The sequence below is a fragment of the Pipistrellus hanaki genome, assembly GCF_964339955.1.
Source record: "Pipistrellus hanaki genome assembly, chromosome: X".
Classification (NCBI taxonomy): domain Eukaryota; kingdom Metazoa; phylum Chordata; class Mammalia; order Chiroptera; family Vespertilionidae; genus Pipistrellus; species Pipistrellus hanaki.
This window is the reverse complement of record NC_140524.1, coordinates 80,717,868-80,739,490: the sequence shown is the minus strand read 5'-3', so window position 1 is coordinate 80,739,490 and position 21,623 is coordinate 80,717,868. Positions and strand designations below refer to the sequence as shown.

General features: G+C 39.5%; 1 protein-coding gene across 1 annotated transcript; it reads right to left on the bottom strand.

Annotated features, from left to right (window-relative positions):
• Positions 1-17,998: 17,998 nt before the first annotated feature.
• LOC311614871 (large ribosomal subunit protein eL28-like) lies at positions 17,999-18,391 on the bottom strand (the record flags this gene model as incomplete). The annotated part of the gene is made up of 1 exon (XM_084869969.1): positions 17,999-18,391. The coding sequence occupies one exon, from the start codon at positions 18,389-18,391 to the stop codon at positions 17,999-18,001; it is 393 nt and encodes a 130-aa protein (XP_084726095.1).
• Between the last annotated feature and the right edge of the window lie 3,232 nt (positions 18,392-21,623).

The window sequence follows — 21,623 nt, the reverse complement described above, 5'->3', positions numbered from 1 at the left end:
CTATGTCTCAGAATGAAAATTAATTTACCGTAAACTGGTTGCTAGGGCCTCCCAGACTGGCGTCTAGCAACCAGTGACCTTACGCGGAGTCCTGACATCACTGCTGTGTGGAGACGAAGCAAAGGTTGGAGTGAGTGGTGAACGCGGGGCGGGAGAGAGGAGGAGACTTTGAAATTAAAAAATGGTAACAGAGTAAGTGGATACTATGCAGACACACTCCCAGGATCAAACTGGAATTAGAACTAAAATACAAAACAAAACAAAACAAAAAAACCCTATCCTGGATGATCAAATGAAGACTAGCTGGAAAGAACCCTAATAACCAAAGATGGAAAGTAGAGACCAGATAGAGACTGATAAGAAGTGACGAGCTGTGAAAGGGCTGACCACGCTCCCACAGTTAGCAGCTCAAGTACTGGAGAGACATTTCAGCTGTGGGGAAGTTAACACTGAAAAACTCTGTGTCTAAACCCAAGATGGACCCCCTAACAGAGAGCATCAGAACTGAGAAAGGTGCCTACATAACATTTGGGCTATCTGCCAGATAGTGATGGTTGGAAATGAAGGCACCCTCTTAAATGGCCAATGCACAAAATTTTGTATAAAAATACCTATGTTAAAGCCTTAATCCCCAAAGTGATGGTGTTTGTAGATGGGACCTTTGTGTGATTCAATATTATCTACACTAATAAAAGAGAAAGATGCAAATCAACTGTCGCTTCACAATGCCCACCAGCAAATAAGGACTTAGTATGCAAATTGATCTGACAAAGATAGAGAGTTAATTTGCATATACAGGTCCTGAGCGGCCAGGGGTGGGGTGACTGCTTGTTCGCACACTGGCACCAAGCAGCCTGGGTCTGGGGAACAGGTGTCCTTAGGACCCAGGCTGTTCTGAGCCTGTAGACCTGCATGTAGGCCTGGAGCATCTGGGATCCTAGAATGACCCCCAGCCACTCCACAGGTGCTGAGTAGCCAGGGGCAGGTCAGTCATGTGCTGGTGTTAAGCATCCTGTGTCCTGGGGACAGCCATCCTCAGGAGCCAGGTCACTCTGAGCCTGTAGTCCTATGCATAGGCCCAGAGCGGCTGGGGTCCTGGAATGTCCTGGGCCACTCCGGGCCTATGTGTGCAGGTGCCCAGGGGCAGGATGGGAATGTCCCTGCAGTGAGAGAGCAGACAGCAGACTGTGGGAGACTGCTTGCCCTTGCTGCTTCAGTGAGGGGCAAGCAGTCCCCCACAGTGAGCAAGCAGACAACAGGGCCCTGCTTGCCCCTGGCTGTGGTAGTGAGGGGCAAGCAGTCCCTCGCAGGGCCCCATAGAGAGCAGACACCAAAGCCCTGCTCACCCCTGGCCCTGGTGGTGAAGGGCAAACAAGTCCCCACAGAAAGCAGACACCAGGGCCTGCAGTGGCATCAAGCAGGCAGGTCCACAGAGAACAGAGAACCACAGGGAGCAGGCCTAAGCCATCAGTAGGGCATCCCCTGAGTGCTCCCAGATTGGAGAGGGTGCAGGTCGGGCTGAGGGACCTAATACCCCCATGCATGAATTTTATGCACTGGGCCCCTAGTAGTTTATAAGAAAAATATATATTTGGTCATTTGGATGCCCAAAATATATTTCTAATATTTATTTGGTCTTCCTCTGTGGTACATGGCTCACAGCTCCTGAAACCCTTAAAATTTCCTAAGTGTTGAGAGTGAAAAAGATGCCTTTTGTTATGTTAATGAGGTGGCCTTTGGAAAGCTCCTAAGAATGGGGTCTGGCTTCCAATGGATCTGACTCTGTGATTAGAGGATTGAAACTTTCAATGCCACCTCCCAAACTCTAGGGCCCACCTGGAGAGGAGCTGGAGATTGAGTTTAGTCACAAAAGGTCAGTGATTAATCAATCATGACTATGTAATGAAACCTCCACACACACACACACAAAAAAAGTAGGCATGGTAAACACATAGAGATTTGGGGAGATTGGCACTCAGAGAGCATGGAAGCTCCAAACTCTTTTCCACTAATCTTGCCCTATATGTCTCTTCCTTATGACTGTCCTTGAGTTTTACTCTTTTACTAGAAGCCCAGTCCACAAAACCACATGGCCACACCCATCTACACGTGCCTTGCCATGCTCACAGCTCACAGCCCCACCCATTATTGCCTGTCTTTTGTTGTTACATTTGGGCTACAGGCCTTTTATAATAATAAAGCTGTAGTGTAGTGAGTAAACACTATACTGCATTCTCTGAGCTACTCTAGCAAATAAATGGAACCAAGGAGGGTACCATGAGGACCTCTGACTTTTGCCAGCTAGTCAGAAGCACAGATGACAACCTGGGCTATCCATTGGCATCTGAGGTGGGGGAGTTGGGGTGCTCTTGTAGGAATGAGCCCTTGAACTGTGGAATCTAATGCTGTATCTAGGTAAACAGTGTCAGAATTGAGTTGAATTTTCAGACACCCTGCTGATTCCAGAATTGTTCCAAAATTGATCCTGCAGGGGGATCGAGCCTAAATTGGCAGTCAGACATCCCTCTTTCAATCCAGGACAGTTGGTTCCTAACCACTAGCATGCCTTCCTGCCTGCCTGATTGCCCCTCAGCCTCTGCCACCGCAGGTTCATCCAAAAGAACATCTGGAATGATGTCCGGAAGGTCGTTCAGCTGTCTGGTGTAATTAGCATAGTATGCTTTTATTATTATAGATACAGCAACAAACAAGCCAAGAAGAGAGACATCACCAAGAATTGAATCTGTTGGCATTTTGATCTTGGACTTCTCTGCCTCTAAAACTGTGAGAAATAAATATCTGTTGTTTAAAACATCCAGTGTATTGTATTTTGTTATAGCACCTAAGGTAACTATGACAGTATTCCACAGTATTGGCATATTGTAATCGATTAATAATTCTGAACTATTTCCCTATTAATACCCTGTTAGTTTATTTCCCAATATCTTACTTTTACAAGATATGCTAGAGAAAACATACTTCTTACATATAAATATTTTTAATATTTCTTAATTGCTTGATCAAAATATGTGCATTTACAAATTTGAAAGATAAATACAAGTTGCCTATATCAACTTGTATTTCCCCAATAGTTTGAAAGTTCCAGAATATTGTTTTCCTAACAATGCTAATATACTTATGTCCCCATAAGAATGAACCTATGGAAAAGATATGATTTAAAATTAACTTCAGATAGTACTTTTGAAAATCATTTAATGCAATTATCCCCTCTAAATCAAATATATCCCTACACAAATGCTAGAAGCTGGCTCTTATTAGTTCTATTTTAGCAAAACAAAATGAGGCTTTTTAATAAATGAGGAGGCTATGGAAAAGAGAGATGTAAACAGAACTTCTGGTGATAATTTATTATATTTTTTATTCAATGCTGCTGGTATCCCCTGGCACAAATAAAATATATGCAGTTTATAGGTCATATATCAAAAGAAACATGAGATCATTTCTAGAATGAATTTCATCCCCCAAAGGCAACTTTGCTAGATAACTTCATCATATTTTTCCAATTAGAGTTTCATGGCAGTGGACTTGCAACCAGAGACTCACATGGACCTCAAAGTCAACTAAAACTCCAGTTTTGTGTTTGTTTTTTTCTTAATTTATTATGGCTACTGTTGTACTTTAAATCATTAAACATTACTTAGGTAGGTTTTCCCAACCTATTTATATATGCAATGGGTATTTTTTTTTTTTAAATCTGGAGTTAAGAAATTCATGTGTATTCTTACAAGATATAAACATATAACCTTGCTAATTTCAGCTTATGTATCCATTTGTCAAGGTCTCCTTGACCCTTGATTGTGTCATCCTATATAATAAAGAGGTAACATGCAAATTGACCCCCATGCTGTAACACTGTCACAAGATGGCTGCCCTGCCAGCCCCTCCCCCAGATCCACCCCTGATCAGCCTCTCCCACCCCAATTGAGGGGTGGGGCAGCTAGCCAACCCCCCCCCCACTCCCTTACGCCCCCTCACTCAGGCCAGCCATGCCCCCACTCTTTCCCAGGCCTGCAGGCATGGTGTTGGTCAAAGGCAAAGGTCCTATCTGTCCCTGGCCGAGAGTCCAAAAAACCTCAGCAGTGACCAAGGCCGAATCTGAGTGGAAAGGTCCCTGCTGGCGCTTATAGCTCAAAGTGCCAGGAGGAGGCAGAACGTCTTGAACCTGCAACTCTGGCTCGGCACACCGAGCCTTGGGGCACACCATGCCAGTGGCACCTGTGGGTGAAAGGGGGAGAGCAGGGAACTGGGAGGGGCCTAGAATCTTCAGGAGAAGCCCGCCTGCCGAGGTTGCTGTGACTTGTGTGTTCAGGTGGGTGTGGTCAAAGTCCCTGTTCAGCTCTGCCTTCCAGTTGCGGCCAGCCCTGAGCTGGCTGGCATTGTGTTCAGAGAAGCAGCTCTCACTGGGCTCAGTTACATAAGAGAAATCAAAGAGCTGAGAGTAATATTCTTCCAGCCCCTTCCTACACTCCTGGGTGAGGAGGGCTGGGGATGGGAGTAATGGGAAATGGCTGCTGCTTTGCATTTTATAATGAAAAGACTCCTGCTATGTAGAGAGGAGAGCTGATTCATTTCCAGCAACACCTGGCATGTTCCCTGCCCCAGCCCTGAAGCCTGACAGCTCCTAGCAAAGGTGTGTCCACACAGCCATGTTGGATCCTGGCTCCTGGAATGTTGGGAGCAAGTTTGAGCTACATTGATTTAAAAAAAAAAAAAAAAAAGTAAAGATTAAAAAAAACAACACCTCTTTGTACTCAAATAGCACTATAAAATGCATATTACAGCATCCGGTTTTGTCTTCTGTGTTGATTTTGAGGCAGAATGCGCATAGGTTCATGGGCAAAGCAGAAAACAACAACAGGAAAGGGAGAGGATTCTGCCCTCCACAGCACTGAATGTTGTTTGTTTGTTTGTTTTGTTTTTGTTATTTTTCCTTCTGTTCTTCAAGTCAATATATGCCATTTAAACCACTTTATGGGGTTAGGCAATGAGCTAATGCTTCCTCTATTAACAGTAAGCAGCAGTGCTTTTCATATGACTCACATACATTTAATACATTCAAATGGAGCATAGTGAGTGGAGAGAATGGTATGTGTCATTATATAAAGAATTTGGCATTAAGATGCTATCTGGTTAAAGATATTATTTATTTTGCAATTTAGAGAATGTAGACAAATCAGGCTTTGAAAATGAATGTGCATGCTTAAATGCATGACTTTATTTTCATCCGTAATGACCAATGAATCAGCACCAGGAGGTGCATTGATGGGTCCTGCAGCAAAGTGGATCTGGGGTCTCCTGGTTCTGTGGGTCTGGGTGAGGCTGCCTGGCACAGGCTAGGGCTAGGGGACCTGAGGCCACACCCCCTCCCAGATGTCTGTATATGAATGAGGCTGCTTCCCCTGCCCAGCAGGGCTTCATGGGGGTGGGGCCAGCTGGGTCTTGGTGTCGCCCAATGGGAATGGGGTCACCAGGACACTTCTATTATAGAGAAAGGGATATTAAAATATTTCCTCTAAATAATTCCCTTTTAATATGCACAAATTTTGTGCACCAGGCCACTAGTTTATTATATTAGGGAACTCTTTCATTTCTGTATCATCCATGCATTTAATAAACATACATCCTTCTTATGAATTCATTCAACTCACTTGTTAAAATGTTGAACAGGACACATTCAAACCCAACCGCATGTCTGTGCCACCAGCATTGTGTTATAAGGTTGACATTGTCCAGTTTTTCTGTCTTGTCTTTCATCAAAAGAGCCATGGCCCTGAATGGAAATAATTCTGATTTCACTAGCCACTAATCTAAGTGTGGGATATATAAGATGATTTTTGCAGAAAGAAATGTTAATGGAAGGAATGAAGCTGTTACTTTTCACTCAGATATGTATTTATTTATTTTAATCCTCACCTGAGGATATTTTTCCATTGATTTTTAAAGAGAGTGGAAGGGAGTAAGAAGGGAAAGAGAGATACAAAGAAATAGCAAGAGAGATACAATAGAAACATTAGTGTGAGACACATCAATTTATTTCTTTCTGCACCTGCCCTGACCCAGACCAGGGATTGAGACTGCAACCAAGTTACCTGCCCTTGACTGGGAATTGAACCTGAGACCCTTTGGACTGACACTCTAACCACTGGGAAAACTGGCTAGGGCTCAGATATGTATTTAAAATAAAATGGCTGAATGGTAAAGATAGAAAAGAAGGACCACACATAAATTGAATTAAATAATTACAAAATAAGATGCCTTAAATTTATCTTTTTTTGAGTATTAGTGTAATGAACAATTTAAAATGCCCATTCTCTTCTTAGATTTACAGAAATCACTGTATTTTCATATTCACTTGGCATGTTTATAGGTTAATATTGTTTCTTTTTTCAAAGAGGTCATCTACATGCTGAATTATATTTTTGTCAGTTTGGTATTTATGTCTTTTTGATTGAGACAGAATTCACATAACATAAAACTCACCATTTTAACCATTTAAAAATGTACAGTTCAGTGGTTTTTATTATATTCACAATGTTGTTGTATCATCACCATTAAATAATTCAAAATCATTTCCTCACCCCAGAAGGAAACCCTGTACCCATTTAGCAGTCACTCCATTATCCCTTCCCTGGCAACCATTAATTTACTTTCTGTCTATAAGGAGTTGTCTACTATAGACATTTCACATAAATAGAATTAAAACAGTTCCCTCTTTTCTGTGGTTTGGTTTTAGCTGTTTCAGTTAACTGTGGTCAACTATGGTCAAAAATGTTAAATGGAAAAATTCAGAAATAAACAATTCAAAAGTTTTAAATTGCCAGCTATTCTGAGTAGCAACATGAAATCTTGCACTGTCCCATTACATCCTGCCTGAGACATCATGAATCATCCTTTTGTCAGTGTGTCCATGCTGTACATATAGTACAATAAGGTACTTTGAGAGAGAGAGATCACATTCACATAACTTTTATCTTAATATATAAAAACCCAGGGTCCTTAATGACCAAAGGCTTGACCAAACACCAGGCTGTGAACGCAGCAGTCTCCGGTGGGCGGGGACTGGTGAGTGGGCTGAACTACTGACCTCTGGATAATCAGTGGCTACCACAGATAAGACCCTGCTTCTCTCTCTGGGCCTTTCCAGCAGCTGTTCTTCTCTCCAAGAGATCAGCACTTCAGCCAGCTTGCCAGCAGCCTGGAGTAGCTGTTGATCAGCCTTGCTTCTCTGATCAGGCCCAGAGATAGTCCCGGAGATGATGACTGGCATAGAAATCAACCAATCAGAACCAAATCTGGGTGAACTGCAAGGAACCAATGACTTCCTACAAGACGGAGTTTCTGATGCTGATTGGCATAGAAACCAACCAATCAAAACCTAATCTGGGTGAACTGCGAAGTCAGAACTTAAGGTGGGGGCTGAGGAGGGGTTTTAAGGTCAACAGTTGTTTAGTGTAAGGTGTAATAAAGTGGTCAAATTTTTTAATGACCCGTTTGGCAATATAGTGCACATGCCTGGTTATCAGTCCAGATAAAGGGATTATGCATTTTAATCTGCCAAGAACATCTTTTTTAATTTATTTGTTTGACTAGTTAATGAAATTATACAAGTTTCAGGTGCAGAATTCTGAAACACATCATCTGTACATGATGGATTGTGTAATTACAGTAGCTTTGTAGTAAGTGTTGGAATTGGAACATGTGAATCCTCTAACTTTCTTTCTCTCAAAATTGTTTTAGCTATTCTGTGCCCTTAGCATCCATATGCATTTTTAGATTAATCTGTCCATTTCTGCAAAAAATACATTTAAAATTATGATAGTGATTGCATTGACTCTTTAGATTAATTTGGGGAGTATTACTATCATAACAAAATTAAATTTACTAATATATGAGCACAGGATGCTTTTCCATTTATTTAGGTCTTCTTTAAATTCTTTCAACTATGCTTTGTCAATTCATTATACAAGTCCTGTTCTTCCATGGTTAAATTTATTTATTACTAAGTATTTTATTCTATTTGATTTTATTGCAAATGGTTCTGGGACAAGTGGGAAACAACATTCAAAATAAGTAATTTGAATTTCTATCTCACACTGTGTACAAAAATTATTGCAAAATTGATCCAAGACCTAAATACATACATTTAGCTGCAATTGTACTCCTGATTTTATTTCTTGGATTGTACATTCCAAGTGTGTAGCTTTACAAAAGATACTTACATAGAGATATTGACTCCTGCAACTATTCTAAACATATATATTAGCTCTAATAGATTTTGGGAAATATTTAGGGCTTCTATGTATATAGATCATATTATTTGTAAAAACATAAAATTTTACTTCTTTCTCTCAAATCTGGATGCATTTTATTTCTTACTAGAGACCCAATGCATGAAATTCATGCAAGAGTAGACCTTCCTTCCCCCAGCTTCCAGCACAGGCTTCCCTCTGACACCAGAGACCTGGGCTTCCCTGGCAGCCCCAGCTTCATCCAGGTTATCTGGAAAGACTTCTGGTCTAATTAGCATATTACACTTTTATTATTACAGATTATTTCCTAACTGCTTTGGATAGAACTTCTGGCACACTGCTAAATAGAAGAGGTAAGAGAAAACATCTTGGTCTCATTCCTGATTTTAGGGTAAAACATTCAGTCTTTCACCAGTGTTATGTTAGTTGTGGATTTTTCATAGATGCCCTTTTCTCAGATAGAGAAAGTTCTCTTGTATTCCTAATTTGTGGAGTGTTTTTATCATGAAATAGAGTAATGGATTTTGTGAAACGCCTTTTTGACATACTAATATATTGAGATAATCATGCTGTTTTTTTCTTCTTTCTATTAATATGGTATATAATACTGGTGATTTTCATGTGTAGACTCATTCTTGCACTCCTGGGATAAATCCCATTCAGTAAAGGTGTGCAATTCTTTTAATAGAATTCATTTTGTTAGTATTTTGTTTTTGCAGCTATAGTCATAAGGAATATTTTTCTGTAGTTTTCTTTGTCTGAATTTGGTATCAGATAATACTGACCTTATTGAATGAATTAGGAAATATTCCTTTTTTTTTTTAATAATTTGAGAAAAGTTGGTGTTAATTCTTAGAACAGAAAGTTTAGTAGTTTGTTTATAGGAATTTGTCCTTTCCATTTAGGTTATATACTTTGTTAATATACAGTACCTCATAGTCTCTTACATTCCTTTTTTATTTCTGTAAGGTCAGGAGTAATGTCTCACTTAAATCCCTGACATTGTTAGAAATATACATATATCTCTTTTTACTTAGTCTGTGTAGCTAATGGTTTATCCATTTTTTTTATTTGTTCAAAGAACCAACTATTTGTTTTTACTGATTCCATATTGTTTTCTAGTACCTATTTTATTTATCTCCATTCTAATTTTTATCATCCCTCCATCTTCTTGCTGTGGGTTTAGCTTGGTTTTATTTTTCTAGTTTCTGAAGATGCAAGATATATTATTGTTTTAAGATCATTATATTTTAATGTAGTCATTTACAACTGTAAATCTTACTTAGACTGCTACTTTAAATGCATCACATAAATTTTGGTATATTGGTTTGCTGTTGTTTTTTAATTTCAAAATATTTTCTAATCTGTTATTTCTCATCTCAGGTGGTCTGGGCTAGTTTATTTGCCATTAAGGGCTTCTGATAAATGTCTACTGGGAGACCGATCCAGCTGCTAGAAAGTTCCATGGTGGGCAAACCAAAACCAATGCCATGACAGATTCCTCAGAAGGCAGTTTGACAAGAGAAAACTCCAATTCTTACAGAACAAAGTTTGTACTGCCCCTTCTGGTAGTTGCAAGCAATAGTCAGAACCACTATTACTGCAAAGATGAAAGGGACCTTCAGGTATTTTTCTCCTCATTTATGGCATTTGTTCAAACTTTCCTAACACATACCTGACCTTATTAGTTATAAAAATGCTGTCTTCTCTTCTGAATTTTAATTCCATGAAATTGGACCCTGGCTTCAAAGATCCATCATTCTCCAATAGTTTTGACAATGCCTGGCATATAATAGGTGCTCAACAGATGTTTGCTAATCAAGTTCTGTTTTTAAGGTAAAGAAACTAAGTCCTGAAAGATTGATATGACTTGCAGTGGCTCACACAACTACTCTGGAAGGAAACAGCTTCCAGTAGGTTGATTAAGATTATGCTTCTGGGAAATATTGAAACTGCAATTAGATCAGGTATTAAATCTAGGTTTGGTATCATGGGCTTTTATATCATGAGAGATGCCATATTGGGCCTGTGGCTTTTTTAATGTTTTTTTTCCCCCCTCTAATATTGGTTTTCATTTTATCCTTCCTTGCTAATTTGATTTGCTTTTGGGGATACAGACAATGTATTGAACTTGTAGAATATTTTGTTAGTTTCTCCATGTGCCCAACTCCAATCCCAATGCTCAGCAGTAGTCCAAAAATATTTTAAACAAATATATGGACTACTTTATTCTAAAAACTGTGTTGTTAAAAGTACTTTTTAAAAAAATGCTTTATGGTCAATCTCAACTGCTATTATAGCAAATTAACTACCCACCATTTCCTATATTCCTGCAAATCTCGAGGCAATATAGAGAGCACAGGGTGATAATTTCTGTCTACTGTTTGTCAGTTTATGCACAAGAATATGTATGCCTCCAGTTGCCTGTTTAAATAGGTTTCAAGCTCTTGGAAATGCAATAAGATAAAACCTTTATAGTAAATCTTACTATGTAAGAGTATATATCACTCAAATAGGGAGAGAAGTACAAATGTAAATCACATGCACCTAAGGAACAAAGTGAACCACACAGTTTTGCTAACTTTCATATAATTAAGTGGAAAACCATCCATTTTCTTTACTGGGCATAACATCTCTGAGAATATTATGATTTTAAAATGCTAATCCTTATGCAGTGCCCTCATCCCCTATGGGAGCAATTCTCTCTCACTGTGGGCAGTAGTCCAGTCCCCCGTAGGCAAGGGCATAAAACTGATAAACATCAGTCCCTTAGCCCTTAGCCAGGGAAACAATAAATAACTTCAACAGATATGTAATTAACAGTCTGCTCAGCAAGTATTCGAGCTCTCCAACCAGGGATTTAAGACCAAAGGTGCACCAGTGTGTCCCCAGCAGATGGAAAGCCCAGACAGAAGAGAGAACCAAGATAACACCTACAGACCCTCCCACGTTCAACAAGAGGCTTAGTACACTGTAATCATATAAATATGTTCAGCTCAGACACTCGTATTTCTGCTTAGGTGCAGCCAACAACTGTACACACTTGGTTAAAAAGGGAAGTCTTAATGCAGGGGGTGGAGAGACAGTATATAAAGAAAAGACAAGCACTTTATGATCAACACTCCATGTTTTGTTTTGTAGGATGCAAAATTTACTTCTTGCTTCTGAGAATTGTTTTTAATTCATAAAGTTTTCAAAAACATAGTGTACCTAACTCACAGCCTTTAAAATTTATGTTATAAAATTATTACAGTGCCTCACAAACAAGCACTTCATAATAACAAATTATCAGAATGAACTATATATACAAAAGACAAATCGGAATTAAATCGTGAAGATAGAGGTGTTTTCAAATCAGATGGCCAATCCACTAACTAATTGGAACATTTGCAAACATGACAGTGATTTATAGTAGGGTTATTGGTTAGATACATAAATCAAGCAGATTTTGCATTTATCACCTGAGACTTTTGATTCACTGTTTATAAATCAAGAAGTTAATGAAGTCAGAGGTCTGTAAATCCAGACACTAAATTAGAAATTTGAAACTTTTGTTTTTATAATTAGTTACCTGAAAAATTACATATATAAATAAGCAGAAAAAGAAATTGTATTCAAAATCAAGTAAATATTGGCACTTATAAATCATAGCTGTAAATAAAAAAAGTTTACCAATACCACCTCAACCAATTCTATAATTCTGCATTCCATAATACCGCAACAGGGATATGTAGAACAGAATGGCAACAATTATTTCAGTGAAATAATTTGCTCCTATTCTGTTAATTCTGTTAAAGAAATACATTATTTAAAAATACACTACTTACATTAAAAATACATTCTTTACATTAAAATTTTTTTCTCTACAAAATAATTGATAAAAAAGTGATTATGTGGAAAAGGGGTAAATTTCACCATTTCTTCATTTGGTTCTTTCAGCTAATTGAATAATTAAATAAACAAGAGACAGATTGACGATAGAAAATCTAATTTAATTTTATTCACACAGGAACCCCATATATATGACATGGTAAGAGAGTCCACACACATGAAAGATTCAGAGACAGAAAGGAAAATTTGAGGTATAGATGACATTCTGAGCTAAAGATGAGATAATGCATCTTGGGGTTTCAGAAGGCAATTGCAGAGAGAGCACATGCTCAATAATTCTTAGTTTGCCCTACCATATAAATAGGTAAAAAGTCATTTCTGGTGATATCTTTTATATTGGGCTGGTTCCTAATTTAAATTCTAGATAGTTAAGGGGAGAGCAGAAGATTTTCTTGAGCTGCAGTGTTTCAGTTGCCTTTAGCTCAAAATAATCCACATACTGAAGCATCCATCTTATATAAAAACTGCTGTTTGAAATTTTAACCCTGCTATTTGGCTTCCGTAAATGCTTGCTTGCTTAAATAATAAGGAAAATAAGACCACTCCAACTTCAGAGAGGTCATTAAACCTTCTCAGACAAAATTATCAGTGCTGGCACTAGGCCAGGCCTTTGGTTGAGGTCTCAAGGCCCCAGCACATATGGGCTTTTGAGAACTTGCAAAAGGGGCCAGAAACACCCCACATTTGGGAGACAAAGAAGGTAAAAACATATAAATAGTGAAAATTCCTCCATGTTGGGGCTCAGAATTTGAGAGACATTTTCCTCTGGACCCACACATAAAGAAGTGTGACTCCAAACTCTCTGAGCATTGCTTGATTTATTCTGGTTCTCTGCAACAATACTACTGAGGTGGATCATGGGGTGACTCCATCTGAAACCCCCCAATTATATGGTTAATCATAATCTGGAAGGACTCCACATAGTAATGTACCTAAAGTCCAAAGATCTTCATTTCTCCTTTAGATACACAGGCACGCAAGCATGCACAGCCAATCCCAGGTAAGCACAAGGTTCTCCTGTGTTGCTTTGTTTCCTAATTTCACCTCACAGTGGAACCCTGAGATGAGCACATGCCATTGGAGGGGCAAGTTGCCCAAGCCTCACGTCGTCGCTTTACACAAACTACATGAGGTGACACTGAAGCACATGAGTTTAAGGGATGCTCACAGACCTCCTGTTTGTTTATACTCAAATGTGTCCTGAAAGGAGAGAGAAGATGCTCATCACAAAATAACATGAGTGAGGTAGATTCAAGGACACTGGAGAGCACGGGGTTATGAAACCCAACAGGTGGCTGACTCAGAGATGAGGGTGAACAGACATGTGTTTGCTCCTCTGGGCTCAGTTTCAGACACAACCCTGCTGAGCTGTGTCCCTGTGAGTTACATGGCCATGGAATAGCTGGGCCCAGTGGAGTTTCAGGAGACTCATCTTGTCAAAGCTTCTCTCTTTCCCTGATATTCTTTCCCATTGTCCTTTGAGAGTCAAGTGTCTTATTGTCCTGGCTCCCCTGGCAGAAGTATAAAATCTGCCTCTCCTTCCCAATTGTGGTGTCCTTGCATGCGTCCTCAGCATTGTGAGGCAGACAGTCTCTCCACAGCATTGTGAGGCAGATAGTCTTTTGTGAGGAATGAGGACTAGAACAGGGACCTGAGGTTTATCAATCCAACCTCATTCTCCACCATAACTTCATGACAAGTCCCTTGTTGTTCCTCACTTCACACTGTCCTTGCTATACAGCTTCTCCAAATTCACATTTGTGGACTGCACTTTTGTTGATTCCCTGCCTTCCAGTTTGTCAGCTACTCTGCTCTTCATAGCGTGAAAATATGAATGTCAATTGTGTCCCCATCTCTGACTACAGATGGAACCACTTGTCCTATTATACCATGTAGATCCCTTGGGAGGACTAGCACAGAAAAGCCATCCAATAACATGTGTTAAATTTTGAAAACACAGGTTTAAAGACACAATGCATTTCAACTGGCTGATTTGCAAAATGGATACTCTATCAGAGGGTTGATTACCACAGAATGTTTTTGAATAGAGATAAAAATAAAGGCTAATTAAATGAACAAATAATCAAATAAATGGCAGTTAGAATTTACCACTTTTATGAAAATAACAACCAAATTATGATCTCTGAAGGATATGTTCCGTCTGCCCTTGACCCACTGAAAGTCATTCTGCTCCGTGTCCAGGGAGGCTGAGCCCTGCCATGTGCATCACCCAGGCTCTCTGTACTCTGGCTTCTGTTGGGTTTGGCCAGTGGGAGGTGTTAGTGGGAGCTTGGAGGACAAGAAGGGAGCAAGGCCATGGAATTCATTCCTCTCTCCTCTTCCTGACTAGGGCAGTTATGGCAGTGGCTGTCCCCTTCACAGGCACAGCTCCAGCTGGTGACCCTTCCTGTAAGGCTCCCTCTCATCCAGCTGTAAGAATGCCTTTCCCCTTCAGGTGTGGTACAGGTCTGTGTTATTGCAGGTCCCTGGGTGCCTCAACATCCTTCTCTAATCCTGTCCTCATCTCTGTAAGCAGTCCTACACTAAAATATGTCACGTAAGAGATCATCTTGTCAACCACTTTCCTTCTTTTAATGAATAAAAGAGTCAAATTTCATACAGCTATGGCAAATTAGGGTTGGAATTTTAAGTCTCTGGCCTCCCAGTCTAGGCAGTGCCCCACATAACCCTCTGCCTTGTTCCCTATGGAAAGAGGCCTGGGGACAGGGCTGTTGTAGTCAGAGGAAAGGCCATGGCACATCCATAGTGAACAAGGGCAGGAAGAGGGAGGCATGGTCCATGCACTTGCATTGGCATCAATAGCACTGTGTTTGGGACAACACCCCTTAGATGTAGAGAGAGGCAATCCTCTCACTGCAAAGAACATTTCATGCCTCCACCCGCAAGGGCCAACTCAAATTCCACCTTCTGTTTGAAGCCTTCCTGGAACTGAAACCACCAAGCAAAATTAAATCCCCATAGAATTTATTGCTGGTGATGTCGCTCTGAAGATAAAGTGAGATAATGCATATTGAAACACTATAGGAAGGGATAGATTTACATACAATGTCTGTTTTGACATGAAAGGAAACAGGAAGAAGATGCTACTATCTTAACCTGTAATTAATATTCTCAATTTTCTTCATAGGGTTCAAATGATGGCTCAGTGAAGAATGAGTAAAAATAAAACCCAAAACTTAAATTGGCTTAGCTTGTTGTCAGAATTTGGGATTCAATGCATGTTTTCTTCTGGGCTTATATATCTGCACCACTGTCTGCAGTAGCCAATTTTCCTTCATATAAGTAGCTAAGAATGAGGTTATCTGTGGACTTTGAGATGACCTATATCACCATCAGGGACACAGTCTTCCTGATTGTTGAATTCCTAGTACATAACTTGAAACTTTGTTAGATGGATTTTATAATTTCCAGTAGATTTTCTACAACACTCCAAAAAAGCAGCTCCCACAGAAAATGAGGATTTACTAAATCATACTTTTCAGAGGAGTCACAACTCAAGATGAAATACAAGCTGCAGAGGCAGCCAACTAATTCTCAGTTTGCCCTGAGGAAATTCTACCAGTCAGTATGGATTGATAAGTGAATGGATGCAGAATCATAATTGAATTTTCTATGTGCACATATTAAATTTATTTTCTGGTATTAATCTGCCATATGTCATTTTAATTATTTGACCAGCCATAAGAAACAAGAAGGATGGGAGGATGCATTTCTCCTCCCCAACAGATGTATTCTGTGTAAATTGCAGGGTCATACCCTAAAAATTTCAACTGGATCATATCTCCTTCCAAAACTTTTCCCCAGGATTTCCCATTATACCTAAAATAACATGCATGTGAATCCTTTGGGAGCCAACCTCTGCCTTCCTCTACAAACTCTGCATTCCACTGCCCTCTTAACACCCTCCCTATGCTACCCACTTTTCTTTCTGTTGTTTCCTCAAACACCCATTTCTTACCTCAGGGCTTTTGCCATTTCTATGCCTGCCTTCTCATAATTGAGGACATGCTGGACTTGAGGACTTTTCAGAGAGGCTTTTCTAGATTTTTCAATGGAAATTAGGTTCTCTGTAAACTTTTTTTTAAAATATATTTTATTGATTTTTCACAGAGAGGAAGAGAGAAGGATAGACAGTTAGAAACATCGATGAGAGAGAATCATCAATCAGCTGCCTCTTGCACACCCCCCAACGGGGACGTGCCCGCAGCCAAGGTACATGCCCTTGCCCGGAATCGAACCCGGGACCTTTCAGTCCGCAGGCCAACACTCTAATCCACTGAGCCAAACCGGTCCCGGCGGTTCTCTGTAAACTTTAACAAAACAAATTCTCACTTTAGGCAGCACTCATGTGGTTCTTAACTGTGCCTATTCATGTGATAATCTGTCTGTCTGCCCTAGACACTACATTATAGAAGTGCAGATTTTTTTTGGTGGGTTTTTTCTTTTTGTGTTTTTTTTTCTCTTTTCTTTTCTGTTTCATTCAACAAAGTATCCTTAGAGGCTAACACACTACCAGTATTTCTCAATATGAATGCATCAATGCTGTTCAATTTCTTCTCTGAATGACATATCAATAGCAAATTTGAACAACAAATCAATAACACAGTAAACAAAGGGTAGGCTTCCGGAAGAGTTCCTTGGCAAAAGGTTTTTTTCATACATAGTGGGGCAGATTCTTCTGCTTCTTGGAAGGTAGAATATGTTTTGCTCCCTTAGTAACTATGAGGAGTTTGTGTATATGGCAAAATCATATACACACACAGACATAAATGAGCCATAGAACCCTATCTCAACTTCTATCAATGGTTCTGCTTATTTACAGATCTATAGATTGGGGAGGAAGCAGAGAAAGGGAGAGCAAGTGGACCAGATACAGGCCTCATGCTTGATTCCTTTGCTTTATCCACACACAGTGAGAACTCATAAGGTATGGAAACATTGCTTAGACAGTTCTCTCCTATTTACAAAGAGATCATATCATTGCCCTAACAGGTTTGGCTCAGTGGATAGAGCGCCGGACCTCAGACTGAAGAAGGGCCCCAGGTTCGATTCCCATCAAAGGCAAGTACCTGGGTTGCAGTTTGATAGATGTTTCTCTCTCATTGATGTTTCTAACTCTCTATCCCTCTCTCTTCCTCTTTGTAAAAATCAATAAATTATATTTTTTTTTAAAGAGAAAGAGGCCATATTTTTCCATGTGACTTTTTTTTTTGTCAAGCTTTGGATTGGTGTTCACTATAGCACTGTAGGAGCTTTTTTACTTCTTTATTTTTCCCCTGAATGCATGAAACATTTATTTTCCTATTTTATCTGAATGTGATATTTGTGATTGTACATGTTCAAGGATTTAGCCAATGGTTTGGCCCCTACACAAAGCAGAAAAGGGGCATGAAGGAGAATAGGCTCCACAATGAAAATGTGTTCTTAAATTTCTTAAATTTAATTTCTGACCAGTGGATAAGGGGGTATAAACTCCTAAGGAATCCCCTACCCCATCTCACTCCTCCATTCCACCCCATCCACCCAAAGTGAGCTAGGACTTTTTGACTACTTACTTCCAGGAGAAGCCAATGATAATTCTTCTCTTCACCACAATTTCTGGAAGTGGTTATTAAATTCCATGAATCTGCAATGGCAGAATTATGATAACATTTCCATCAAGAGGTCAGAAATGAGAAAAATGGCACATAAGGTTAGAAATTTTCCATTTTCCAATGATGAGTGGCATTCATTATTTACTATTATTATTATCATTATTATCATTTTCCCTTTGGGAAAGTTTGCTAACACCTTTATTATTTTGAGGGTTAGGGTGCTCAGGAACTCTTGGTGGGGTGGGCCAGCTTCCTCTTAACCATCCTGGACTTCTGGCTGTGCGGTATGGTGCTGGCTCTAAAGATGGCAGCCATGTATGGATCCAGGCTGTACTGTTCTTGAGGATATGCTGATTCTGCTGAGGGTGGTCTGGGGGTTCTTATTGATGGTGGTCCACACATAGGAGGAGTGGTCAGCTTTTGCTGGCAGGATATCTGCTTCATGATGACCACCACACCTCTGCTGTTGGCTGCAGACTCCACACCTACCTTCTTGCAGTGAATCAGCTCATTGTAGCAGAAGGAGTTGCTGGACTTCAGGTGATTGGGTTCAGTGATGTATGTCTGCTTGTTCTTCTTGATCAGGAAGCTGAAGCAGTTCCACAGACCAACCATTGAAGGTGGGCAGGCATGGAGGCAGCTCCCAGAAACAAAAAGAGCAGGCAGAGGAAAAAGCAGGTGTCATTCTTTTTCTTTATTACTGACTTTTGAGAGAGAGAGAATGCTGTTAAATGAAGTGTGGAATGAAACAATATGAATTTAGAGGAGAGAGTCGTTACTGAATTCAAGTGTATTTAAAGCATTTCTTAAGGCAGATGGGAATTTATATGTACATTGAATAATAATTATAATTGGGGATGTAGCAATAACATCCCTGATGAGTAGAAAGAGTAAAAAATGGCATGGAAGCAGAAATTCAGGTGTTCATGGGAGTAAAAAGGATATGGCATGCTTGTATAAAATAGAACATAGGAGGCCCTAGGGTATTAGGCATAGGAATGGGAGTTGAAGTGCATCAGGGTAAAGGCCATCTTGGGTGATACTTGGAAAATGTTAGTCTTATGAGGATATTGTTGTTGTTTAATATTTGTTTGTTTTTTGTATCAGCAGAAGTAGAACTAATTACCAACCACTTCAGCTATGAATATGTACCTGTCTGGCAAGGCCTCCGTTTCCATGGTGATCTACTTTGCATTATACCCACTCCTAACCAAATAAAAAATGGAGTAAAATTACAGAAAACTTCTTATTTATTAATTTCAATTTGATCTGATATATTTATGCTAGGTAACTTTATTTAAAATAATGGATATTCATTAAGAAAATTGTTCTTTGAATACCTTGTTTAGAATAGCAAATTTTGATTTATCCATTGCAGTCTGAATTAGACTTAAGTTCTTCATATTTTAGATGTCACATTAGATAGAGAGGAAGGAAACCCCTCTATTTTAAAATGTTTTAAATAATTTTATTTGAAGAAAACATTACCTCAATTCAGGCAGATTAATCACATTTCTGAATACTAATATGAGAAATAGTCCAAATTTGCTAATCCTGATACCAAATTATGCACAGTGCTTGCTAATGAGATTGAAATAAGATTGCACAGAATTGTTGAAGGGACTGCATGATCTTGCCGCAGTAGAAGGCACATAATTAGGGTATGAGCCATGATTTTCTCCCTGACTCACTGTGGCACTCTGAGGAAGGTACTTAACTTATCAGCCTCTGTTTTCTCACTAGTAAATTAGATGATAAAGCCAGACTCTCCGATGCTTAAAAATGATAGATGAAGAATCTTTAGCTCTAAAATTGGGTGTTAAACTTTTAGTAAAATTTGATTTAAAAATTGCTTATTAATATAAAATTAGTTCAACTAAAAAAAGGAAAAATAAGACATAGGTTGATATTCAGTGTTCTGATTTATGAGGAATTGGCTTATCAGATTCTACTAGTGTGTGTGCGTGTGTGCATTTTTGTATTACACCATTTACCTTATTTTGAATAATATATAATATATACATATATATTTGTATTGCATCATTTACTTTATTTTGAATATATATATATATTCTATAAATATTTTATGCAGTGCTTTTTTTCTTCCCTTTGCTCATTCATTCAATAATTTCTATTTTGTCCTCTTAACATGAAACCACATTCTCTGAAGTATTATTCAAAGAAAATGTGGAATATTATTTTTAGCAGTGTACCTGAGATAAGAGATAAGTAATTTTAACTCCCACCCCCCCCAAAAAAAAACAACCTCACTATAATGAAAATTACTGACTTCTTGCCTTCTAACAGTGGTCTAACAAAGAAATATAATTGTTTATTCTATGGACTTTATTTTGTGTTGACCGTAATGATCAAAATGATTTTTAATTCTTCTACCTTTTATCCAAACACTCTTTCATTTCACTGCCAAATACTTCCTATCTCCTCTTGCCCTTAACTAGAGGCCCTGTGCACAAAATTTGTGCATGGGGGGGGTGTACCCTCAGTTCAGCCTGCACCCTCTCCAATCTAGGACCTCTCAGGGGTTGTTTGACTTCCAGTTTAGGCCCAATCCTGGGGATCAGGCCTAAACAGGCAGTCGGTCATTCCTCTCACAATCCTGGGTCTCTGGCTCCAAATTGCTCACCTGTCTGCCTGCCTGGTCTTCCCTACTGCTCCCCTCACCTGCCGGCCTGATTGCTCCTCACTGCCTCTGCATGCTAGCCTGGTTGCATCTAACTGCCACCTCCCCACTGGCCTGGTCACCCCCAACTGCCTCCCTGCAAGCCTAGTCACCCCCAACTGTTCCCCTGCCAGCCTAGTCACCCCCAACTGCACTTCCCCACTGGCCTGGTTGCCCCTAACTGACCCCCTGCTGGTCTGGTTGACTCTTACTACCCCCCAGCCAGCCTGGTTGCCCCCAATTACTCCCCTCTGCCAGCCTGGTCACCCTCAACTGCCCCGCTGCTGGCCTGGTCACTTGCAACTGTCCCCCCCTGCCAGCCTGGTCGCCCAACACAGCCAGCTGTTCAGTTGTTTGGTCATCCCTCATTAACCCCCCTGCCAGCCTTGTTGCCCCATGCAGCCTGTGTTAGGTCATTTGTCCAGTTGTTTCAGTCCTGATGGCCCCTGGCTTTTTATATATTAGGATTCTCCATCAAGTTCCAGCTGACTGACTTCTGCTCTCAATTCATTCAAAAATTACTAGTGGTCTTTTAAATCCAATAAACATTTCTGTATTTCTTAATGCTATAACCACTCCTATTTTTCCCAGGAACACATACATTTCTTGAATATGATGGCATTTTACTTTCCTCATACTTCTATTTCTCTTGCCACTCCATCTTGATAGCCTTTGTTTACATCTTCTCATTATACCACCTAATTGTATGTACCCTAAAGTCCATACTCAGCCCACTGTTGCTTGTGGTTTCTTATGTCTTAATTCTTGCTCAATGCAAATTATTCCCAAATAAACTTACATATGAACTCTTAAATGCATTTCAGTACCATGCAAGACATATCCAACTGAATATTACACTGATATCTCCAATTCAAAATGTCTGAAACTGAAATAAACATTTCCTTAACTTTCACTTTATGTTTATACTATATCTGTCACTTTTTCAATATTCCAGATTAGACAATTTGAAGTTATTTTAACTCATTCATTTTCTTTTCTTCTATGTCTCACTGAGTTATCTATATTTTTTTCTCTTAAATATCGCTCAGATTTTTTTCTTCATTCTTTTTGCTATCCACCCTAGTACAGCCCTTTATAAACTCATCCTTAGGTTATTGTAATGTCCTCCCTATTGCCTTTCTTCCATAGATCATTCATCATCTATCT